This window comes from Carettochelys insculpta, chromosome 6 (genome assembly GCF_033958435.1).
Source record: "Carettochelys insculpta isolate YL-2023 chromosome 6, ASM3395843v1, whole genome shotgun sequence".
In the NCBI taxonomy this organism is placed as follows: domain Eukaryota; kingdom Metazoa; phylum Chordata; order Testudines; family Carettochelyidae; genus Carettochelys; species Carettochelys insculpta.
Genome location: NC_134142.1, coordinates 59593394 through 59618848, shown reverse-complemented (window position 1 = coordinate 59618848; position 25455 = coordinate 59593394). Strand labels below are relative to the sequence as shown.

The 25455-nt window shown below is 43.0% G+C and overlaps 3 protein-coding genes across 9 annotated transcripts in view; 1 reads left to right on the top strand and 2 right to left on the bottom strand.

The window, feature by feature from the left end:
• BUB1B (BUB1 mitotic checkpoint serine/threonine kinase B) overlaps nucleotides 1-10706 on the bottom strand; it is a 223788-nt gene extending 213082 nt beyond the window's left edge. For 2 of the 4 annotated variants that reach the window (XR_012645942.1, XM_074996970.1), the window contains exons 1-2: nucleotides 10429-10706; nucleotides 9278-9452 (exon numbers count right to left, since the gene is read on the bottom strand). The gene's annotated coding sequence lies outside the window, so the exon portion shown is untranslated. The remainder of the gene's footprint in view (nucleotides 1-9277; nucleotides 9453-10428) is intronic. The other 2 variants (XM_074996968.1, XM_074996972.1) reach the window with 1 other exon arrangement.
• A 75-nt stretch (nucleotides 10707-10781) lies between these two features.
• On the top strand, nucleotides 10782-14131 carry SRP14 (signal recognition particle 14). The gene is made up of 5 exons (XM_074996967.1): nucleotides 10782-10869; nucleotides 11776-11848; nucleotides 12207-12319; nucleotides 13021-13053; nucleotides 13449-14131. The coding sequence occupies exons 1-5, from the start codon at nucleotides 10846-10848 to the stop codon at nucleotides 13536-13538; spliced, it is 333 nt and encodes a 110-aa protein (XP_074853068.1). The 5' UTR covers nucleotides 10782-10845; the 3' UTR covers nucleotides 13539-14131.
• A 147-nt stretch (nucleotides 14132-14278) lies between these two features.
• Nucleotides 14279-25455, bottom strand: part of EIF2AK4 (eukaryotic translation initiation factor 2 alpha kinase 4) — an 81118-nt gene continuing 69941 nt past the window's right edge. Inside the window, exons 35-40 of one of the 4 annotated variants that reach the window (XM_074996962.1) lie at nucleotides 24820-24917; nucleotides 23649-23717; nucleotides 22553-22597; nucleotides 22022-22140; nucleotides 20066-20192; nucleotides 14279-19007 (exon numbers count right to left, since the gene is read on the bottom strand). In XM_074996962.1, the coding sequence (XP_074853063.1) occupies nucleotides 18972-19007; nucleotides 20066-20192; nucleotides 22022-22140; nucleotides 22553-22597; nucleotides 23649-23717; nucleotides 24820-24917 (494 nt within the window). In that variant the 3' untranslated portion in view covers nucleotides 14279-18971. Of the gene's footprint in view, nucleotides 19008-20065; nucleotides 20193-22021; nucleotides 22141-22552; nucleotides 22598-23648; nucleotides 23718-24819; nucleotides 24918-25455 lie in introns of those variants that run through there. The other 3 variants (XM_074996963.1, XR_012645938.1, XR_012645939.1) reach the window with 3 other exon arrangements.

Here is a 25455-nt window from a genome sequence, read left to right as displayed (position 1 = left end):
GTTTCTGAAGACTAGCACCACACCAGTCTACTATATAATCTACTCATTCTCTGTGTGGTCTGCCTTTCCTCTTCAAACTGTCCATTATGCTGAACACCAGGGTCTTGATTTTTCATTCATCTTTCATTCTGCAGATATGCCCAAATACCTGTAACGTGCCTTGTATGACCTTCTGCAGGAGGTTCTCTTTCAGCTGTATCTTCCTATATAATTCCTTGTTGGTGACCTTCTGCATCCATCCGATTCTCAGGATCTTTCTATAACAACTCCTCTTGAATGCCAATATCCTTCTCTTTGAATCTTTCATTATCATCCATGTCTCACATCTGTACAACGTGCTGCTGAACACGTTTTTAAGATGCGCAGCTTAATTCCTAACCCAATCACTATTCTTTTCCGGATCTTATTCATCACCTTCAAACTCACTCTTGTTTTCATTATTCTCGTCATTATTTCCTTCTTATAGTCTATATCATATGTTATTTTGCTCCCCAGATATGTGAACTTCTCTATATTCTCTCAGATCCCGTCTACACTCATCTTCCTTCCTACTTCCATTTTCTCCAAATACCATTGTTTTTGTTTTATCAATGTTCATAATCAGTCTGTACCACTTCCCTTCCTCGTTTAGCACTTGCACTGTTCTCACCAGCTTCTCTTAATCTTCTTCAATGATAATTATATCATCCACAAACCTCATGTTGTTGATTCTCACCCTGTACATAGATATCCCTTCTACATCTTCCATGATCTTGTCCATCGCTCTCTACAGGTGCATGATGAAGATACTCAGCAATATTGGACATCCTTGTCTCGCACCTCTACCCATTCTAAACCAACTTTCCAACTCTCCACACGTTCTCACCACTGCCTCTGCATTGTTGTTGATATCCTTCAATAACCATATCAGTCTGCTCTCCACTCAGTATGACTGCAACATTGCCCAAGTCACTTTCTGATCTATACTGTCAAATGCCTTCTGAAAATCGATAAAGCAACTGCAGATGTTCTTTTTCGTTCATCAAGCTTTTTCTGTTACCAATCTTACGGCCAATATCTGCTGTATGGTACTTCTATCTTTCCTGAATCCCACTTGCTCATCCGCTAGATGTTCTTCTATCTGCAGTCTCAGTTTCTCCATCAACATCATCACCAGCACCTTCCCTAGATAACTCCTTAGGGCCACTGTTCTGTAGTTCTTACACTTAAATGTAATTCCTTTCTTGTGTATTGTCACTAGCATGGATCTTGTCCACTCCTTAGGTGCCTTCTCTTCTTTCCATGCTATATTACATAGTCAGTGTATTTCCTTAATCATACTTTTTCCGCCATCCTTAATCATCTCTCCTGGGATCTTACCATTTCCAGGGCTCTTGTTGTTCTTTAGTAGTTTCATTGCTCTTTCAACTTCCTCCTTTGAAGCACTGGTCTCACTCTTGATGCTTGGTGGAGATCTCTCTTTCAGTTCTTCATTCAGTCCCTCTGAGACACTCCGGTCCACCTGTGCTTTGTACAGATTGGTGCAATATCTCATCCATCACTGCACAACCTTCTCCTTGTTCATGAGCACCTTGTCATTCTCATCTTTGATCGCCATCTGCTTTGGCTGCCACTTCCTGTAAAGACTCCTAATCATCTTATAGGAAGATGTCTCTCTGGTTTTACATTCACTGTAATAACTCTCTATACCTTCACACAGCTCCTCTAACCATTTCACCTTATTCTTTCTGGCCGCTTTCCTTACCTCATCACATTTCACCCAATATTGATGTTCCACCCTTCCAGAAACATCCATCCCTTCTGATCTTCAATACTCTCTTCTCTTGGACCAACTTCAGAGTCTCCTCTGTAATCCACTTCTTATTGATCTTTTCTCGTGGAACAGTCTGCTCAATTACCTCTTCTATCACCATGGCTATCTCTTCAACTCTCTTAGCTTGGTCTTTCGCTGTGCTCACATTCCTAATCTTCTCTTTGAGTACTGCTCTGTACGCATTCCCTATTTCTTCCTCGCCTAGCCTTGATACATCTCTTCTTTTCTTAAACTGTGTCTTATGTTTTCTCTTGAGTTTCATCTTGATGTTTGCAATCACTAGGCTGTGGTCCAAGTCTATATCCACTCCTTGGAAAGTATGGCACTGCTGCACCGATGTTACCCATCTTCTTCTTATCAAGATCATATGCATCATGTTCTTGGACCTCCCATCATTCAATCACCATGTTCACTTCCTAAAGTCCTTTTGTTGGAAGCTCACATTGCAGAACACCTTCTCATGCGCCACAGCAAACTCTTGTAGCTTCTCACCTCATTCATTTATTTCTCCATATCCAAACCTTTCCATGACTCTCTCCCAACCTTTGTTATCTGTTCTGACTTTCATGTGCCAATCTCCTGCGATGATCAACACATCTCTCTTTGTTATCCTCCAGTGTCTTTGTCAAGTTTTTATAAAGTATCTCTGTCTCTTCCTTCATACTGTCTGACATGGGTGCATGCACCTGAACAAATGAGATATTGAACAGTTTTGCTTCAAATCTCACTACCATCATTCCTGCACTCACCAGTTTGTATCTTAACAATGCTCCTCTAGGTCTTTTGCTATGAAGGAATCTGGCTCCTTCTTCATACTTCATTTTGTTCCCTGACCAAATGACTTTGCAACTGCACATCTCTCCCAATGCCGTACAACACATCTCCGCCAATCCAAATACATCACATCGGTATTTCTCCATCTCCTTTCGAAGCAGCTCTAACTTTCCAGTTGCCCACAGTGGTCAGACATTCCATGTTCCAATTAACAGTATATGTGAGGGTTCCATGAGAGTCCTAAGCCCAGAGAGAGGAGGAGGGTTAATCAGATGAGTGATGATGCGCTGATCGCAAAACAACAATACAAATTAAATCTGATGCCAGTACAACTACCTGATAAAAGATGCCAGCTCAGATGTTGCCCAGATAAACAAGGTCCATGGCACCAATCAAGTAATCGGGGTGGGTCAACGAGTTGGCTATCAAAAGAAAATTACAACTAACACATACTCTGTCAAATGGAGTCTGACAGCAGGCTTGTAAAACCTGAAGCCTATGGAGGGCTGCACCAATGAAAACTGATAGCTTTCAGGGCCACCAAAGAAAATGTACTTTTATTGGAAAGTTGTAATTATTTATTATTATAGATTATGTTTTAGGCATATTTTATAATATTTTTTCAGGTCTTGTTTGAGTATAACACAATAATTTTAATTGAGAATTTAATAATTAATATGAATATTATTGTTCTATAATGTTATTAATAGTTCATAAAATTTGATGTGTAAAATTGTTATTTGCTCACAGTACCAGTAAGCTGTAGTTCATGTAAATCAGGAATGGCTCAAGTGTGGCTCAGACAACACTCACTTATGGCCAGAGCCACAGTCACCTTCAATATGGAGGATGGAGCCTGCAGACATGAGATTCCAACACGCAGTTCTCTATCTAGACACAAGAACTGTTGCGATGGAGGATTGTCTGCTGGCCCTCATTTCCAAATTGAAGATGAGGTCAACTACATCATGTTCCACCAACTACCCAGTGGATGAGACACTTTAAAAAGGAAGAGCTACTTATAAGGCTCACTAAGCAGGGTAAGAACATAGCAAAAGACTGAGTTTGTCATTTGCATGAAAATGGAGTCCTGTGCATGAAAATTTGTCCCAGCAGGCAAGGCTTCATTTGCTCAAAGGAACAACAATAAAAACAACAAATCCCAGAACCTTCATTTCACTACTTCTTCTTGCACAGGATGCACATGCATCACACTTTGAGTGACAGCTGTGCTGCATGCTGGGATTTGTCATCACTGCAAAACATACAGGCTCATCACACCAACCAGGGCTTCCACAACCTGCTTCTATTTTACGTCCCTTCATCTCCAACACACAGTCACTGTGTCCCAGCCCTCCAGTTGAGGCAGAGCCTCAGTCTGAGGTTCCCAAATTTGATGGCTGCAAACTGGAGTAGCTGACAGTTAACCAAGGATAGGAGGGTACCCAGTTTGAGTTGCCCCAGACAGAACCATCCTCTCCACTAATGGGGCTGTTGAAGTCGGATAAAGAAACACAAAGGGCTCCATGGCCACAATAACGTAGGAGCTCCCCCTTTCAGCCGCTTCCCCGACCCCTCCACCCCCCCACAGTGCCCCCAGAGAAGGCACCCAACCACTGCTCTGCCCCCACCATGAGACTCTCTCACTGACCTGATAACTTCTGTACCACAGCAACTGCCTCCACCTTGCCAGCCACATGGCCTGCCTATGGCAAGCACGGAGGGGCACACCACACAGATGGTGGGACTAGAATGGGAAGGCTGCACGAAGGGTGACTACAGAGAGGCAGTGTGACAGAAGCTGGGCAGCAGCTCTTCCTTTCCCTCTCCTCTTGGCTACCCTCACCCGCCCCAATGCGACTGTGCATGTACATGCGCTAGAGTGTTGCCAGGAGCTGAGCATGCATATGCAGTTCCAGCCGCTTGGCCGCACTCTCCCACCTTGCAGCAGTGCTGTGAGCTAGTGCACCTGGGCAGAAAGAGGGGAACAAGCAAGCGTCAGTGCACGCACAGCACCCCTGTTGCCCTTGCAGTGCTCGGTGCAGCAGCTCTACTGCAGGGTGGCTCCAGGCAGACCACACTTAGATACTTTACAAACAGGCCTCAAAAAATATTGATTGGGCTGTATGCAAGATTAGATCCTTAAACTTCAACAAGAAGGCCCATGAATTGAAGTTGTATCTACTGAGCATAGCTTGTTGGTTAGTTATCCTCAGCTGCAGGCCCCATGTTGAGCAGACCTTTCTGCTAAAAAGGTCTAATTATTTGGACTCCTTAGATATTGGGGCTAGTCCCTGCTGCCCATGTCCTTCTATCTCAATGACCATAGTAACCATGAGGGAGCAGGGCTGTGAGTGTCAGAACAAGGACTTGTAGCCTTTAGATGGGACAAAGTACCTGCATTCAACACCCCATGTTGTAGAGTAACTGATGCCTGAGTCTGCCATTTTGACATTGCTCTGTATAGTTTTTATAGGGGTAGAGCCACCCTGGAAGGACTCTGTGGTGAGAGGATATCGACTATGGGATTTCTCTGGCTTGACAGCCTCTTCCACCTCCAGCCCCAAATTGTAGATGATTCTGGATAGGAGGTCCTGGTCAATGTTCTCTCTAATCTTTTCCATCCATGTGTGTATTTTTTCCATTCATGTGCAAATGTGCACCACCAATACAAACACAAAAACTAGCTGTCGGAAGTCTACTAATAAACTGGGCGATACCTGAATGTCTCCTGAGCGGCCGCACAAGTGCACAGCTTACAGGGAACACTGCTCTTGGTACGTCCAGTGATGTATCAGAAAAGGTCGCAAGGCTTAAGTCCCTGCAACTGCCTTTGTGGAGATGAGGACGAGATGGCTAGAAGTAGTACAGGGTCCTCTTCACCCTTGAGCTCTCTAATGTCCTCCTGATTGCTGCCTGGGGCATCTGTACTGGCTGTTGTCACGGCAGTGGCGACCTGGTTAGCAGTAGGGGCTGTCATTGTAGTTGTTTCAGTGATGACATGGACTGACTGTTCCTGAAGTGTTGTTTCTGATCCCCAAGGGAGTGTGTGATCTTTAACCAGCTGGAGTGTTCAAGTTTCAGAGACCACCAACTGGGAGCCCCTGGAAAATGAACTCAGGATGTGGTAATAAGCCCAGGGAATCCAGAAGGGCCATAGAGGTTGCGGATCCTAATGTAGAGGCTGTGCCACCAGCGTCTCACTTCTGCACCTATGTGATCTGTGTCCACTCTGTGGGAATAAAAGGAGTTCACTTCCAAATCAGAAGACCTTGATTTGTACCAAGATGACCACAGTTGTGCCAACCAGTATTATGCTGGTGACTGGTGCTGCTACACTGGTGCCAGAGACCTACACTGTTTTTTAGAAGGAGCTAGGGCACATGTCTCAGTGATGTTGAGTGTGAGTGGTGCCAAGGAAAACAGTGCTGTACCAGTGAAGGTGATTGCTACATCATAGCTGGCTTGCCTCTAGATGGCAGTGGATGTAGCAGGACCAGAAACTTATCTCTGATAGCCATAAGTTAATGGGCCATCATCTTTATTAAATCCCTGATGGCTTCAAAAGCATCTGGGGTAGCAGGTAACTCCAAATCCTCCACCTGGAAAGCCATCCAGGGAGCTGCTGGTTACCAGACTCAACAGTCACCTCCGGGGAACCAAAGTCATCAGCATCAACTCCTGTTCCTTAGGCACTGAATGCTCCTTTGTGGGACACACTGTTGCTGTGGCTAGTGGCCTGATTGCCTTTTGCACCAGAGAACAGTTTCCTTGTGATTATGTGGCACCAGTGAATGGGAGCTTGCAGTGCTGGAGCGCATCAGTGCCAACAGTCTTTTTGTCTTTCCTCACTGCCAAGCTGTGCAGAGTGGCTGGGGCACTCTGCCCAAGTCACTCAGTGCCGGATCCCAGTGCTCCCGTGTGGGCAGAGGACAGAGACTGTACTACATCAGAAGCTATTTGAGACAGAAATCTCTCTCTTTCTTCATCCTGGGACAAAAAGACCTAATGATTTTGCACTTATCTGTTTGGTGCTCTTCCACCAGAGACTTCAGGCATGTATTGTGGGGGTTGCTTGTTGGCATGGGGTTACTGCAGGTGCCACAAGATTTAAAGTCTTGGTCCTGGCGCACGCCCAAGAACTGAGGGAAGTAAATGGTTAGGGTATGATCCTGCTCCCTAACCTTAAATACAAACACTATTTACTCACTAAAATTAAACTAATTGAAACTTTTACTAAAAGTAGTACTAGAGAAGAAAGCAAAGGGAAATATCTGCAAAGCAAACGAACGCAGTTCCAACCCCAGACATAGGTGATAAGAAGAAACTTAAGGAGGGACTCAGGTCAGCAGGGTCATATACTGAGTGCCATGGAAGTTCCACTCCAGGCAGCTCCACAGCTGACCTGATTAGTGTTGCTAATCAAAAAAATTTCCAGTGACTGTGCATGCAGAACACAAACACCTGACTGGAACTGATGTGAACAACCACTCTGAGATTTTTTTCCATCTCTGGTAAATATAACATTAGAAAACAGACTGGGACCCTCCACCATCAGAAATGTATGAAAGAATGGTTGAATTATGTTGAAACCTGCTCTGACTACAGCATAAATGAGTGACTCATGTAAAATTATACATTTTGTCTGAGCTTTGCCTTTGCTGTGATCTTTTCAGGCCCACCTATTGATCTTAATTTATTTGTGTAGTCATAGCACCCTCTACTGTCTCTTATGCAATCTGCAGACAGAGAGCAATGTAATAGATGCTGAAGATCAATTCTCCAAGTATTAAAACAAAAAAGTAGTTTGGTAAGGTTGTGATCTGAAGAAGTGGGTTTGTCCCATGAAAGCTCATCACCTAATAAATTATTTTGTTAGTCTTTGAAGTGCTACATGACTGCTTTTGTGTTTTGATAGAATACAGACTAACACAGCTATCTCTCTGTCATTATCCAACATGTATTGATCCTTAACTCTAAGGAACTGTTGTGTAAAATTTTTTTCTCTTGAAAACTGCTTACATCATTTTAAAGTACAGTAAACTCTCTTTGAAGTAGTATTCAATCAACTGGTACTCTCAAATAACCAGCACCGCCACCAGATGCTATCCTAGTGCCTAGGGTTCCTTTTCCCACCCCCAGCAATTGATGTCGCTTCCCCTTCTTCAGAAGGGACTGGTGCTGGGATGCAGGTGGTGAGCCAAGACAATGCTGCTGCATTCGCCGCTCCCCATAGGTCTCTGGGCCTGGGCTGCAAGGACTCCAGGGCTGCTCGGCAACTGCCGCTGGTGGGGTGGGGGCGAGAAGGGGAGAGCATCCCTCTGCCACGTGGCAAGCCCCCTGCGTGGCAGCATGAGCTAGGGCCTGAGCCACTGGGGGCTGTTGAACCTAGGTGAGGAGTAAGGCAGGATGGGTGGCTGGAGCCTGGGGAGCCAACCTGTGCCCCTACCTTCCCCACAAGGCTGCAGGGAGTGCACTGTGTAGGCAGAGGTGGCACTCCAGGGACCGGGCTGCTGAGGACATCTGGGAGGGGACCACTGCTGTAGTGCACCCCCACTATCAGAGAACTGGTGTCAAGGATCCCTCACTATTATCTGTAATATTTTCATATCCAGCAAACTCCCGATAGTAAGGTACCAGGGCTGCCAGATACTAAAAATGAGGTGCTGACCCTAGAGAAAATTCATTTCTGAACCATACATTCAGAGGTTTATCCATAAACTGAGCTAAAACATTTTAAATTGTTCTTTTTTTTTTTTGTTCTTCCGTCGGTGAAGAATAATTTCCTTAGTGTCCACTATAAGGCCAACAAAGTGCAAAAGACAAAAGTCTCTCACCCTTAGAAATATGAAAAAGCACTACATCACATTTCATTTCCTGTGGAGAACCCTACCATTACAGATGGGACTGACAAGATATTTCCACTCTTCAGAATTCTGACTTTAGTCAAGAAGTACAAATATTATGGCTGAAAAGTGTACTTTCTCTCCACTCTAATACACATATTTCCCCTTAGCCATTTAGTGTACAATGCTAAGAGTCTTACCCTTTTCATATTCTGAAGTTACATCTGACATCATAACCAAAATGCACTCCACAGTACTTCAGAGAATATGTCATATCCTGCAGGATTTCATGTCCTTCAGTGACAGTTAGCACATGGGACATTTCTCAAGCCTGAGAAGGCTTGGACATAAGCAACTTGGGAAATCTACTCAAATATAATTGAAACAGAGAAGAAGAACTGTCTCATGAGTCACCATACTTACAGACTACTTTTGCTAATTCCCTGAGGACACACTCTATGAATGATATTTGTAAATAACAACATACTATTGTCCTGCAAAGAGTGAAATAAACGTATGAATGCTTGTTTTTTGGTTACAGCTGGGTTGGTCCCAAGATATCAGAGAGACAAAGTAGCTTGAAAACTTGCTTCTTTCACCACTGGCCCAAGATAGCTCATCCACCTGGATCTTCGTATATGTATGTCTTACGTATTTGTCCATTGAGGAAACTCTTTTTGATGAAACATTTATATGGAGAGTTCAGACGGGAGAAGGGGATAGGTGCTGGCACAGCAGGGTTGGGTAAAACAGCATTGTGGGTAATGCACAAGGAGACTTAAAATCAGAAATGAAAACGGTAATGGTATTCTTTACATTTCTAAATAAAACAAGTTCCACTCACCTGAGAAGCCAGAATAAGATGCCACCATCGTTATTCAGTATTGGCAGTGATTCCCTGATGTTGGAAGTATGAGCACACATGAACAATTCTGCTCCTCTACACTGATCTACCTATCAGTGCAAAAATCTACCCAAGGCTTCCAAGAGGCTTCTGGGGCTTGATTTAGCTCCCTTCACTGAAGAATAAATAAATAAATAAAATGAAGGAGAGGCAATTTGTGCATCCACCCCGCACTTGTGGTACCGCTGAGAAGTCACTCACAATACTAAACAAACCTTAGTAATATGTAACAGAGAAGGAGCCATGTTGGGCTATATACTAGCAAAACAAAAAAGCAGTCAAATAGCCCTTTAAAGACTAACAAAATAATTTATTAGGTAAATTATTTTGTTAGTCTTTAAAGGGCTACTTGACTACTTTTTTGCTTTGTAATATAATCATCCCTTTCCCTTATTACATGTTTTCATCAGCAGGAAAACAGTCAACAGTGCTGATATTAATATCATTACTGGGCTTAAGAAAGTAAGCAGTCATGTAGCACCTTAAAGACTAACAATTTTATTTATTAGGTAATGAGCTTTCGTGCGAAAGACCCACTACTCCAGAATCTGGTTATAAAATTGTTAGTCTTTAAGGTTCTACAGACCTGCTTGCTTTGTTTTGTGAAGATACAGACTAACAAATCTATCCCTCTGAGATTATTAGGCCTGTGAGTACACCTCACATGGAAATCAAGTGGGACTGTACACACTTCTCTGAGGTTTTGTTTCAGGAGGTCTGAGCACTTCATTAGTTACACATGACACACATAATCATTCTGAATGTGTTCTTCTGTAACCACAAGAGGCTTCCATACTGCCTTTTGACTCCCAACTCAAGCCACGGGTCCTGGCCTGGGACTCAGGAGACCTGGGCTCACTTCCCAGCTCATCGGACTTCCTGGGTGATGCTACCCAAACCCTTGCTCGCCTCTGTGCCTCTGCTTCCCCACTTGTCAAATGGGAATAACGGTTCCATTATTAACCCGAGAGGAGGGCTGGGAGGCTAAGTTCCCTGGACAAGTACAGGAATGCTGAGACATTAGTAAGTGTGGGGAAGATATAATCCCACATGCTTCAGCCTACAACCCACTTCCACGTCACAGGACTTACTTTCGGCAGGCAGAGGTTATGCAGCAAACTGCCCACACAGGGTTTCCCGCAGCTGCAAGCAGGGGGTACTTCCTGGCTGGGCTCCATGCGGGAGGCCCCCTATGCTGGTGGGCACCAGGCCAAGGCTCGGGGGCAAATAGGAGCCAGCCAAGCAGCCCTGCTCCCCCAGGGACCTCCGTCCCGGCCGCGCTGTAGCAGTCTCTGAAGCAGGGAGCGGGCGCTGGGGGAGGGGCGGATAGCAACTGCCCCGGCCTGACACGGCAGCGTCCCTAGACACGTAGGCGGTATCCCGCCAGGGGGCGCCGGCGTCAGCTCGCAGCCCCGCCTCGCGCTTTATGGGGCGGGGCTCCGCGCAGCACTTCCGGTTCCGGGGGCAGGCGGCGCCGCTGATGAGTTGGTGTGTCCAGAGCTGGTAGGATGGTGCTGCTGGAGAGTGAGCAGGTGCGACCGCGCTGCCGGGTGTCCACCCCGAAGCGGGCCGCTCAGTGGCTCGTGGAAGCGCGGGAGAGGGGGAGTGTGCGTGTTGGGGGGCGATAGACCCCGGGAGCGGCAAGTGCCGTCCGTGCTTCCCGGCTGCAGGCGGCGGGTGCTGGGAGGGACCCTGGGCCGGGCGAGAACAGGAATGCTGCGGGCCTGCCCTTCGGGTCCGTTTCCCGATCTGCGCAATTTTATGTTTTCCCCCCAGCACTGCGCTCAGGCGGAAAAGGCTGGCTGCGGCCTGGCTTTCTGGTGCTCCTGTGCCAGCTGTCCTGTTTGATTTGCACACACTCAGGGAAGTGCCTGAATCCAGCTGGAGTGTTTTCCAGATTTCGGCAGTCTACAGGGCTGTGTCTACACTAGCTCCTACCTTCCCAGGGAACGTGGTAACTAGGGTATCGGGAGATTACTGATGAAGTTAAGTGGTCCCATTTTGAGAGTAAAGGGACTTCAAAGTAGCCCAGGCACTTTGAAATACCGATGGGTTAGCAGTAGGTACACACAAGCCAGCACTTCGAAGTTGCCATGGAGGAGAATTAGCTTAATGAAGTGCTGCATATGCACCACAGCACTTCATTAGTAATCTTCTGACACCCTACTTATCATGCTTCCTTTGAAGTTGGGAACTAGTATGCACGCAGCCCAGCTATTGGAATAGTTTCCCTATGCAGTACTTGCAGTGGTGTAACCCTGGTATGTCATGCGTATAAGGTGTTGTGAAGCATTCTGTTGTAACAGTGCTCCTTTACTGAGATGTCTGCTGTTAATGATTTGGAGAAAAGTAGCAAGTACTGCCATGCAGGAAAATTGTCTTGTCTATTGCCCTCGGGTACTACTTAATCGGAGCTGGTTCTCTTCTTTCATTTGCAGTTCTTGACAGAACTAACAAGGCTTTTTCAAAAATGCAGAACCTCAGGGAGTGTCTACATAACACTGAAAAAATGTAAGTATCAGTGCCTGTTCATTTGGTTAAAGGAGTATAGTCAGTTTAATTTAAAGTTCTGTTATGAGTGTTTAAAAATTCATTTGTTCTTACAGGTTTTGTAGACTTCTTTCTGTTCTCTTGGGAATGCCAAAAGAGAAGTCAAGTTTCGCTTTCAGATTTTTAGTGATGTAGTTTGAAATTTAAACACTTCAGGGAAATGTTGAACAGCTCTCATTGGAACTTGTAAAATTAGTGGTATGCAGCTTGGTGGTGAAGGCTTTCTTTGTCTTGATGCACTCAGATTTTGGGGAAAAAATACCTGTTTTAATAACCTCTAGATAAACAGATTAAGGCATGCTTTTGGTTTTCAACACAGATGATGGTCGAACAAAACCCATTCCACGTAAGGGTCATGCAGAAGGTTTTGAGCCAGCAGACAATAAATGTCTTCTGAGAGCAACAGATGGGAAGAAGAAGATTAGCACAGTGGTAAGTAGCAACTCTTGGTCAGAGAGCACACAAACTCATTTGTTCCTGAAATATTTGCATCATTGAGGCTGAATGCCAACTTTAGCTCATGTAAAAATTCCAGACAGTTTTACATGTGATAGCTAAAACAGCTGTGTCAGGTATGAGAGCAGTCAGAACTTGCGCATATGAAGGTAACGTGGGCATTTGGATATTGGAGATATGGGGCTCAGTTGCTCCTGTGGCAGAGTTTGAATGGATGTCACAAATGAATGACAAGGTATCTGAAGAGAGTACATTATGTTGGAAAAACTGGACCTTGACAGACTGTAATACATATGGAAGTGGAAGGTAGTGGAATAAGCAGACAAGTTATTGGTTTAGAACTTTGAGAACAATTTTCAGTGTAAAGGGCATATATTTGGGGAGGAGGTGTCACCCTCTTACTGATAGGTGACAATAGGCTGGTGGTAGGGGTGGATAATAGTTCTCCTAATACTAGATGTGATAGAGTACTTTTCTGAAACCCGTTTCACATGTGGTCTCTGTCACTGTCTTGATGTCAACTCTTTGAATGTGATCACCTGTTACAACAGTTTCAGGTTAAGCACAGCTGAGTGGGACCTGGGGTTTAACTAACAAGTAAATGTTTATTGAAATTTTTTGTCCCAAGATAAAGTTTCCAGTATTTCACACTTAACACTCTAATTTGCTTTGCACAGGTAAGCTCAAAGGAAGTAAACAAATTTCAGATGGTAAGCTTCCTCTATTCTCTGTTCTTCCATTTTTGTTCTCATGCACTGTAAGGAGGAGTTTTCAATAATTTACAATAAGCCCTGGAAGGTTACAAATTGTTCCATCTCTCACCTATCCCTAAATCATTGGTTAAGTAATTTTGTTGTTGAAAAGCACTTATAACTTGAAGTGTAGTTCCATATCATGGTATGTATTTGTCTTTCAATTTACACTCTTCCAGATCGCCTCACTTAAATTTATCTCTTGTATAACTGGGAAAGAGAAGTGGTTTTCTGATGAGTATGGGAGCTATATAGAAATATAGGTTAAAGTAGAGATGATGTGTAACTTTTTATTTTTGACATGAGTGTACTGTCTTGGAGTTTTTTTAAAGGTGCTTATTTCATGTTTGCAGGCCTATTCCAACCTTTTGAGAGCTAACATGGATGGCCTGAAGAAAAAAGACAAGAAAAGCAAAAATAAGAAAAGTAAAGCAACACAGTGATGGAACAGAAAGTCTTTCAGTAATGGGAAGACATTCTTTTGGCTGTGGAATACAGAGTTGTGAACAATACTAGCATTTAAAGAAAATAAGTGGTTCCTGTAGATTTTGTTTGGCAGGAAAAGTCACAAGATTAGATTGAAACCTCTTTATTCTCAGCTGCCATATTGTTTTTGTTACATAGGATAGTCAATGTAAACTGTTTCGAGGGATGCAGTGTGATCATAAGAGCAACATAAGATCTTAAATAGCAATGAATTAATGCCTAATTCCATAGGCCCAGTGTAAACTAAGTAGGGAGACTGAAAATTACTGGGAACATTAATTTATTTTTTTTTTTCTATTAATTTAGCTTCTAGCAGTGGTAGCAAGTTAAGAGGTCATCATGACCAAATAAGTGTTAGAGCATCACGTTACTAAAGTCTTGACAGTTATAAGTCTCATTCTGATGACTGCGGTCAGGGATTTGATGCTTCTTACTTTGAATGGTTTGTATTGTAAATATTATCTCCCGATACCTTGGTATGAATGAGTGATGTGAAAAGGTAACGTTTCCTTGTTCCTGTTAAACACTCAATATATTTGTTTGAAATGTCTACTGTGACTTTATTTTATTTTTGTTCTGTGAATTGTTGGTCTGATTATACACTTGTCCATGTTTTCAGTGGGCCAATTATGTAATAAAGGGGCAGAGGAGGCTGCAGTGGTGGAAGTTTAACTTGAGAGCAAAACTAAGAAGGTTCACCATAAGCAGCTTGAACAGAGGTATTGTGCACAGTAAACCTCAATTTAACAGACTGCAGTGGGGAGGAGTGTCTGTTAGCGGGTTTACTGCCCACCCACCTGCACCAGACTGCTGTGGCTGTGTCCTCCCCCCTCCACCTCATAGAACACTAGGACTGGAAGGGGCCTCGAGAGGCCATCAAGTCCAGTCCCCTGCTCCGACGGCAGGACCGACCACTATCTACACCATCCCTGATAGACGTCTGTCTAATCTGTTCTTAAATATCTCCAGTGAGGGAGATTCCACAACCTCCCTTGGCAACTTATTCCAGTACGTGACCACCCTGACAGTTAGGAACTTTTTCCTAATATCCAACCTAAACTTCCCTTGCTGCAGCTTAAGTCCATTGCCTCGTGTTCTCTCCTCCTCAGAGGCCAAGAACAAGTTTTCTCCCTCCCCCTTATGACACCCTTTAAGATATCTGAAAACCGCTATCATGTCCCCCCTCAATCTTCTCTTTTCCAAGCTAAACAAGCCCAATTCTTTCAGCCTTTCTTCATAAGTCATGTTCTCCAGACCTTTTATCATTCTAGTTGCTCTTCTCTGGACCTTCTCTAATTTCTCCACATCTTTCTTGAATGGGGGTGCCCAGAACTGGACACAATATTCCAGCTGAGGCCTAACCAGCGCAGAGTACAGCGGAAGAATGATTTCTCGTGTCTTGTTCACAACACACCTGCTAATGCATCCCAGAATCATGTTTGCTTTATTTGCAACAGCATCACACTGTTGACTCATATTTAACTTGTGATTTACTAGAACCCCTAGATCCCTTTCTGCTGTACTCCTTCCTAGACAATCTTTTCCCATTCTGTATGTGTGAAACACCTTACATTTATCTTTATTAAACTTCATCCTGTTTACTTCAGACCGTTTCTCCAATTTATCTAGATCATTCTGAATTATGACCCTATCCTCCAAGGTAGTTGCAACCCCTCCCAGCTTGGTATCATCTGCAAACTTAAGTGTACTTTCTATGCCAATATCCAAATCATTAATGAAGATATTGAACAGAACTGGTCCCAAAACGGAACCCCACTTATTATGCTTTTCCAGCAGGATTGAGCACCATTAACTACTCCTCTCTGGCTACGATTAGCCAGCCAGTTATGCACCCACCTTATTGCAGCCCCATTTAAGTTGGACTTGCCTAGTTTGTCAATAAGAATATTATGCGAGACCATATCAAATGCTTTACTAAAGTCTAGGTATACCACATCCACTGCTTCTCCCTTATCTACGAGTCTTGTTGTTGTGTCAAAAAAAGCTATCAGGTTGGCTTGACATGATTTGTTTTTTACAAAACCATGCTGGCTGTTCCCTATCACTTTACTACCTTCCAAGTGCTTGCAGATGACTTCCTTAACTACCTGCTCCATTACCTTTCCTGGCACAGAAGTTAAGCTGACTGGCCTGTAATGTCCTGGGTTGTTCTTGTTCCCCTTTTTGTAGATGGGCACTATATTTGCCCTCTTCCAGTCTTCTGGAATCTCTCCTGTCTCCCATGGCTTTCCAAAAATGAGAGCTAACGGCTCAGCTACCTCTTCTATCAGCTCCTTGAGGGAGGGAGGGAAAAAAAATACCCTCAACTTACCAAAAAAGCCTTCCTGCCAAGCTGCTGAGGGAACCATGCTGCTGCGCAATGGGAGCTTTTCAGCTGTGCAGTGGGAGGAGCCACCACTGGAGCTGCCACAGGCTCCTCCCACTGTGTATGTGAGTGCCATCTGCCTGCATATGTGCCCCACCCCGGCGGGAGGAGCATGTGGCAGCGGTCCAGGCTGCCATGGAGGGTTCAGCCATGTCAGATCTGGTAAGTCCCCTCTAACTCTCTTTATTTGGGGGGGGTGGAGGGCCTTTAGGATTTTGTGGACCCTGATTAAGTGGGCTTTGGGAACAGTGGGGGAGCCGGTGGACATCTGTTGTTCCCAAAGTCTGCTAAATCGGGGTCGGTTAAATCAAGAGTTTATTGTATTTGTCAAAAACGTGTCAATGGATGGAAGGCTTTGTAGCTGAGCTAGGGTAAAAGAAATGCTCTGACGAGAAAGAGCTGCTGGACATTTGGGTGGCAGGAACCTCTTGTATAAAACAAAGTCAAGAAGTCTTGTAAATAAACCTGTACCCTTACTTAAAAGAGGTGCTTGTACAAATGTCTATAACCATACCATTTAGGAGCCCCAGTTCTGGGTTGAGGTCTGCCAGGTACAATGTAAACTACAAATAAAGACATCCATACCTGTAAAGATTTTACAGTCTAAGACTGGTGTGGCCAACCAGTTAGGGAGTATGTGTATTATCTGTATATAATATAGATAAAATACATGGCCTAGTGCCTTCTCCCCCCACCCCCCGACTCAATGCCAATGGCTCGCCAGAGCCTGCATTGCTGCTGCCCTATAGCTGTCACGGTGTGCTTCTCCCACCAAGTGGTGGTTGTATGTACAGTGGCAGATGGTATGCCTGGCACATGGCTGTGAGGAGGAGCCGCATTTAATGGCTCAAAGAGCTGGAGCGTTAGCCACCCCTGGCCTAAGAAATTGAGACTGCCTAAGCCTTTCTGTCCTAAGGCCCTGTCCTCATTTATCATTGCTAACATTGAGAGAGAATTTCCAGTGTTGGGTTTCTGGCTGAGGCCCTATTTTTCAAGATGGAGGAAGTCAGTCAACACAGTTCTGTTGTTTTTGAAACTGAGGCTTAATGCTTGAAGATTTTTGAAATTTCTTATTGGAACAGTTTTAGCACTTCCTTTTGGAATAAGATTTGAAACTTTGCAGCTAGTGGGGAAATCTAGGATTTCCTGTGTGTCTTTTGTCACGCAGGAGAAACTTCACCCAACCATGCTTTAGTTTATAAGCCTCTACTTAAAGTCACTGGTTGCATATGGTTAGAGGCATACTAACAATTCCTTACCTATGATGCTATCAATATGCTCTGGACCAAGACCTTACCTGAAATTGCTCCTCATTGGAGCCAGACAGCAGAACTGAGAGGAGGCTATTTGCAAGAGGTCATATAAAGGAAGAACAATGAATAGTGGAAATGGTGGGCTTCTAATCTGGGGCCAGGGAATTTTTTGGGTCAGGAGCCCCTGCACTACAGAAAAATCAGTTGGCAGCCCCCTGCCCAACCAAGTCTCACTATGGTCCCCAGCTGAGTTATCTTGCTTCCCAGGTTCTCTAGCCCTGGGAAGTTGTGGGTGGGAGAGAAGCAGCAGGGAGGACTAAGATGCAGGGCTTCCCAAAGACCAGATTAACTCTTTCAGGGTCCAGGGTTGTCAGATTGCTTTTGAGGACTCAACAGGCTCTGGGGTGAGGCCAAAATGAGAGATTCAGTGTGCAGGAGAGGGCTGCTAGGGAGAGGCATAGGAATTGGGGAGGGGTGGAAGGCTGGCTGGGATGGGGAGGGCAGGAGCAGAGTGGAGGTGGGAGAGGAGGCCATAGGAGAGGGATGGGTATGCAGCTACTGGCCATGAGGTGAGTGTGCTTGCCTGGCCTGGCTGCCTGCCACACTCAGGTTCTATCCTCTTTTGTTCCTTCCCATTAAGGGTAACCCTCCCAGGAGTAGTTTCTGGCATGGCATTTTGCCCAGGGAGGAGGGCAGCGCACATGCTGTACAGAGCTGTTTCCTGTCTTCCCCCACCACCTTGGTCTGGGTCCAGTCCTGTCCTGGCTTGCTTGATCTGGTTGTGAGGCTCACGGCTCCCTTTCCTCCCATGGGCCAGATGCTGGGGCGGGGAGCCCCAAGCCTCTGGGAACAGCTCCAGACCATGGGCTGGGGGGTTCCCTCCCCTGCTGTAACCTTTAGAGTACTCCCCTTCAGATTCACAATTAAGTCCTTTTATACAATTACTTTTAAACAAAACCATTACAACTACTAAAACTTACTGCCTTTCTCACTGTACTTAAGCTATCGGAACACAATGGTGCTTTATTTGTAAAGCAATCATGTCCTCCTCTTCAAAAATCTGTTTTGTATTAGGGTTGTAAAATTCCTTCCTTCCAATTCTATACATCTGCAGCTGGCTTACACAAAAAGTGAATGTGCCATCAGAGAATTGTAAGATACCTAATTTTAAGATCATAGTTGAGTAAGAACACTTAGCAGGGGTTTCATCCCACATACTGATGATTAATGGTATACATATTTGTAAACCATTGGGTACTTAGTTAAAACAGCTTTTCTAAAAAATTTTAAGATAGTATTATTCTGCAGCCTTAAATGATGTAAGGCAGCTGCAAGCTATAGGCATTTTTAGAAACAGCTCTGCAGTTCTTTTCCTGAGTCAGTCTTATTTTCCTTACTCAGCATTGACATTGTGCAAACAAATGAGGAAGAAGTACCTTACACTTTTAATCTGACTGTGCATTAAGAAACATGACCACTTAACATTTATTTTGAACTCTTATAAATGAAACTTAATATGTTTTACATATTTATATATAAAAATGGAAAGTATGAAGCTGACCACTACACTAAAAAAATAAAGGCAGTAATTGCCAGTCTCTGTATATCACAGCTTAATGAATGTGTAACACTTATTTCACATTCAATTAATGATTTTTGTTCCAGATTTTCTATCTTTGGTAGCATCACATGCTATTTAAGCATCCCACCAACAGATGTCTCTTTAGAATGAAAACAGAATTTTGTAGTAGTCATCTCGATAAGAGTACAGGATAAGCATAGGAATTCTGCAGAAGGAAAAAAGGACATTGTTAGAAGTTACCTTAAAGAGCACAGAGTAATCCAGTGATTATTCTAAGCCTCCCCCTTCCTCAAGAAACAAACAAACAAAAATAAATAAATAAATAAATAAAAATAAAACCCACCACCCTAATTTCTGGAGTCAAGAGAATTCAGAGTTCATAATGTAGTCTAAAAGATCCTAATGAATAGCGATGGGAAAGATATTACTCTACATCATTTGTAAATCCTGCTGTAAATGAAGCATTGTTTTAAATAATTTATCTTGTGTTATGTCCACTTATTTTCAAAATATCCAAGCAATTATACTAATACAACACTTGAGAGAAAGAATAGTTCAGTGGTTAGAGCGCTGACCTTGTAAACACAGGGTTGTGAGCTCAATCCTTGAGTGGGCCTTTTAAGAGTCTGGGCTTGGTTAGATTTAAAAAAAATCTGTCAAGGATGGCAATAGGTCTGGCTGTGAGTTCAGGAGACTGGGTTCTATGACCTCTCAAGGTCCCGGCCAGCTCTATAAGATATGTATATATCTCCATGTTGTCAAAGTCTGTTCATGGAGAAAGGTCTCACTGTCCAAGCTTCTCCTAAAATTTAGCTCAGATGAGTATCCGTGTTAGACTGTAACTTCAAAAACAACCTGTAGTCCTGTGGCACCTTAGAAACTAACAAAGGTCATGAGCTGTTGTGGATCTTCAGATGAAGTGGGTTTTCTCCATAAAAGCTCATGACCTAATACATTTGTTAGTCTCTAAAATGCCAAATGACTGCTTGTTGTTTCTAAAAATTAGCATTATTGTTTACTCCTAATGTCAGCCCTTTCCTCATTATACCTCTGTTTGCCACCCTCCATAACAATTTCCATCCCTTAATGTTTCAAGATGACTAAGATGATGACGTTAGAGGTTGTCCACGAGTTCGTTTACCTAGGGTCCACCATCACTGACACCCTGTTGTTGGACACTGAGCTAAATAGGAGGATCGGAAAAGCAGCCACAACTCTGTCCAGACTCAGCAAGTGTGGAATAACAACAAGCTGTACACTCACACCAAAATGCAAGTCTACAGAGCCTGCATCCTCAGCACCCTCCTTTATGGCAGCGAGACTTGGACCCTGTATGCCCGCCAGGAAAAGAGGCTGAACGTCTTCCACTTGCGCTGCCTCAGGCACATCCCTGGAATATCATGGAAGGACAGAGTGACCAACGCTGCCGTCCTCGAGCAAGCTGGAATCCCAACCATGCACACCCTCCTCAGGCAGCGTCGACTCCGCTGGCTTGGCCACGTCCACAAGATGAACGATGGAAGGATTCCAAAAGACATCCTGTATGGTGACCTAGCCTCTGGCAAAAGACCTCCCAGACGCCCCCAGTTGTGCAACAAAGATGTCTGCAAGAGAGACCTCAGAGAGGTAGACATCGAGCTGGACAACTGGGAAGATCTAGCAGACGACCGCAGCAGATGGAGGCAGGGGTTACACAAGGGCCTTCAGAAGGGCGAGTTGAGGATCAGACAGCTAGCAGAGGAGAAGCGAGCGCACAGAAAGCACAATAAGGACTTGCCAGACACCCACTACATCTGCAAGAGATGCAGCAAGGACTGTCACTCTCGTGTGGGTCTTTATAGTCACAACAGATGCTGTGAATGAAGTCCTCAATTAAAACTTTAAAGGGCGCGATCCATAGTCTATGCAGACTGAAGAATGCCTACTAGAAAGGCTTTGAATGCTAGAACAGAGAATAAGTTTTCTTCCACCTAGGCAGAAGGAGGGGAGAGATTTAACTTTGACCATGTAAAAGCTCGGTTATGTAGGACAACATTCACCGTCACGGGGGACAAGCAGCATGTAATTTAATTTAATTTCACCACTTCCAAGAACACTTTCATGGCACCTGTGCTGACTATTTATGAAACAGTTTTTGTGTTGTAAAAAACACTTGAACTTAAGAAGGCTAAGTTAGGTTTGATAACACTTAATACTTAATAATAATAACTTAGCTTAATACCTTTGAAATGGCTTTCAGTAGCAGCTAAATGGTGAAGAATCAAGTTGGGGACATGCTATACTCAACTTTCATAAAGTTATGTTTCTGTTCTGATAATACTGTGCTTCAGAAATTTAGCTGTTTCCTATCAGATAAAATAGGGGTTAAGCATGAATGCATTATCCAATCAACTAAAAATGTTATCAGAAGATGTTCTTGAAATCCCCTAATAAAAGAGGGGTGCAGTCACCGAGTTCCAGTATAAAAAGTGTTTAAGACCAGAATTAAAAGGCACTAGACAGACTAATTCTAGTAGCATTGAAGGGCTCACCAAAGTTAAGTGAACACTGCTCATGCTGGAGGGGGCAGAGTGGCTACATCTTGATTTTGAGTTCTAAATTACTCATCTGCAAATGTACTTTCTGCATTTATGCATAGGAGAGTTTACTGTATCAAAAGGAAGAGTTTTTTTAAAAGGTCCTCAGCCTTTTCAGCTGTGGCAAATACGTGCAGCTTCTACCAAAATCAGTGGGAGCCATGGATACTCAGTAGTTCTGAAATCCAAGTCTTTGTGTGACAGTGTTTGTCAGAAGGGAAATTCTGCCAGCTGACACAAGAGCTGTTCAACCCCACATCTATCACTAGTTATGCTGCCAAAATACAAATGTGTAAATAACTTGGAGAGGGAACTTAATGATTAAATGTGAGCTAAAATTTCCCTGTCAAGAATTTACATATTCCACAGTTCAGTTACATACTTATAATTGTATAGACTGTAGTGTTTAGACGAATGTTAGGGTGTGCCTCATAACCACAGAAATGGAGACAAGGCATGTTCATGCTAAGAAACAGATGAATAATTTTAGGAAATACCTATATGGAGTAAGTCACTTTTCAAAAGGGCGCATTCTTTGTCTTTCTCTAGAGAAAACTTACAACAGCCCCATTTATCAGAGTAAAATGTGTAAATCAGCTTAACTGTTGCAGTATGTACCACGTGAGGTAACAAATACACTTACCTCTTTTCTATTTTGATATTGTAAATCTCATCACAGATAGCTTTCAGGTATCTCTGCTTTGGCAGTCGTGACAACAATTGTCTCACAGTCATGTAAAAGGCTTGTTCATCTCCATCATACTATAGGGAAAAAGGACAAGTATGTATTACATTTTATTATGAAAGAAAAATAGTGTCACTGAGTGGAGGGCTCGCTTTTCTGAAGATTATGCAGACAGAATAGCAAAAGTCTACTTGTCATCCTGCCGAAGAACTACCTTCTTGAACCAAAATGCCCAAAACTGCATGTAAAACTTGACTGTTACATCTCTAAATAGCTCTTCTTCATTTTAAACAAAAACAGATTTTTCAAGTCCTTATCTAAGCCCTTTATGCCTGAGATTTTTTTAGCGTCTCTTAAAAACTAAGAAGAAAAAACTGGATGAGAATTTTACCACTGACTTCAATAAGGACAGGATTTCACCCCATTAACTTGAAACCTTTAAAAACCTACTGTTAACTCCAAATTACATGTATACTCCTCATTGCTTACCTCTAGTGATAAGAAGTGGATTATTGTTTCTTTTGACAGATCTACCTGCAAAAACAGCAGGGCAAAGAGGTCAATGTCAAGGAATCAAATGTTACATAGTTTAACCAGTACAGGCCCAGCACCTCTGGGACCTCACTGACCCAAACCAGGGAATTTGCTGGACAAGGGAAGATCAATGCTGATTGCATTGCTCCTGGTAGCCAGCTCCCACACACTCTGTTGCTCTGATCCTGGGGAGCTGGGGCTCCATTCTTTCCTGGTCCAGCAATGCTCCTGGTCCCAGCCCACCGTTTTTTCCATGTGAGTGCTCTATCCCAGGAACACCAACGGGGTTGCAGACAATGCCAGATCAAGGGTGTTGCAAGACTAGGGCAGTCTGGATTATGGAGAATCAACTTGTAAAAGTAGTTTATTTTTCCAGTTCTATTCCTATTATCATTTTGTCCCTATGAGGATCTCTTTATTGAATAAAATGTCTCATTTATAAAGAAGTTTTGCAAATGGATTTGGAATTCATGAGAATTTTATTGTTAAACTAAGACTACATTACGTACAAACATTTCCAAAGGCAAATTACGTCTGGCAGAATTCTCTGTGTACATGAAAAGGCCTCCCTTTATTTCAGAAAAAGATAAATATGTTTATACCTATAGGGCAAATAGAAAAGATGTACCATTTTTAAGTTCGTCTGAAACTGATGAGAGGAAACCCAAAAAGCAACATTTAAATAGTGTTTTATATTGATAAAGTAACAGCAACTTGCAGCTGTTAAATCCACTATCACACAGCACATATTAGGACTTGTACACATACATATTATATAATTAGAGACAAGTGGTTAAAATATAAATGTTTTGCTATAGCCAACAGTCTCAGTATACTGAGAAATGCCTCCTTCTGTGTGAACTAACAAAATATCATGTGGGTTTTATTTTACAACGCATTTCTAAATTTGGTTATAATTGCCATTTCTACAAGCTAAGATTACTGCTAGTGTCAGCTACCTTGCTAGCAATTAAAATTAATTATGCTCGTATTGATCTGTCTAATGACCAAGCATTTGCCATTTCTTGTAGGCGTTAGCAAACGGACTTACAGCCAAAATTTCAATCTCACTTGTTTTCTGCTGCAGATTAGTAATGAAGGTCTGCAGTCTTGTTTGTACCTGCAAATTAAAATTAATAGTAGGTAAAAGTAATATACAAATATTTTCTGTTACCCTGAAGTTGGGAACCTTTGTTTTCAGTTTCAGGAAACAACATTTAATGCTTGATACAACAAATGTTCAGTTGTTAACAAGTAATATGGGGGATCTTACATTAAAGTCAGGAATGTGAGCACATGGCTCATGTGCACTCATGAGGTATTTTTGCCAGTAGTGAGTAAAGTGGTAGGAGAGACAATATTGGAACTAATGAGGTTAAGCAAAATTCACACATAATTGTGAATTTCTTTAGAGTCAAGGTTAGGATGTTTATGAGTGCTAGTGGGGGCCACCATTCACAAAGATAAGAGACAGCATCCCTGGAATCAGAGACTGGCAGCAGAACCACAGAAGAAAGCCCTAGAATACACTGTAGCTCCTTTGCAGTGCAGGAAAGATGGAGTCATTTCTGGGCAATAGGATATCAAACTGTTGGCGCATTCAATCCCGTTCCACAGTATTATTGTTAGCACCCCTGTGAGGAAAACTGCATTTCTCTTTCATGCAGTGGCTTAACATTACACCACTAAACATTTTGTTTTAAGCACAGTGGAGCACTGTGTATGCACCTTGTTGGAAAGCTTGTGCTTATACCCCTTCTTTGAGAGGACATAATCAAATATTAAGCTATAAAAGACACAGATTTGAGTCTACTGCATACACATTAAGTACAAAATCTGTGTTTTAACTTGTAACTATAACATTTTCTTAAGCACTCAAAAATTAGGAAGTGCCAGAATTAAGGTTCCCCATATAAACTTCTCTGAGCTGTCTAGAGCACATACGTATTATGATAGCCTTGTCCCAAATCACAAGGGAAGGCTGCATTAGCACCAAGAACTGGTCTCCTGATCTCCCCGTTTAATGCTTTATGTCCATGGAAAAAAAAAAAAACCAAAAAACATTTTCCTCATTTTGCAATCCTTTGCCTCATCCACAATCGATTTTGGACACTAAACGAGGCACAGATCCTGCAGGTCAGCTTGTGATCATGAAATTAACACTACATCATGGGAAAAAAAAATTCCAAGCAAAACTGAAAGGAAAAAAAACTTGCATATACCTGCGTTTCATAACGCCGTCTGACACTAGCAGGCAACTTTTCAGGAGCTATAACACTCACGTTTGGTACTACAGAAGTTCCATGTGGTTCAAATAAACCTAAAATGGAAGCAGTTTGAAAATGTAATCTTTCTTCACATAATCAAGCATGTCACTTCCTGTTTCAAACAACTCCAACCCCAACGTCAACTAATTTTAATGGGTTACTGCAACAAAAAAGGGAGGATTCCAACTGGAAAGAAGAAGAATTTAGAGAATTTTATTCCTAGGGAGATAATTGCAACCCCTTTCAAGAGCCTTTTTCCTCTATTTTAAATTGTTTAATGCCAATAAATACATGTTCTATTATGTTTTAATATATATATACAGAGAGATACATAGATATATAGTTTATCTCCTATCAAATACCAGTGCTGATGCTGATTCTTAGTTGAATCACACAAGTATCTTCAGGAAGAAAAATTCTTCTGTAGGTTGAACCTCTCTAACTGGAACTCTCTCATTTGGTGAACTCCATAATCTGACATGATTTTAGTTAGCTGGATGACCAGTTATCATGGGTATGGCCAAGTTTCCTATGGTCCCTTATAATTTGTTTACCTACCCCTGTCCTGGCTCTCAGTGTTCTATTCTGTTA

Excerpts from the sequence above, each read along its gene's own strand:
- SRP14 (XM_074996967.1), top strand. The coding sequence starts at position 10,846 with ATGGTGCTGCTGGAGAGTGAGCAG. Across the intron at positions 10,870-11,775 it reads TGCTGCTGGAGAGTGAGCAG|TTCTTGACAGAACTAACAAG; the intron begins GTGCGACCGCGC and ends TTTCATTTGCAG. Across the intron at positions 13,054-13,448 it reads AAGTAAACAAATTTCAGATG|GCCTATTCCAACCTTTTGAG; the intron begins GTAAGCTTCCTC and ends TCATGTTTGCAG.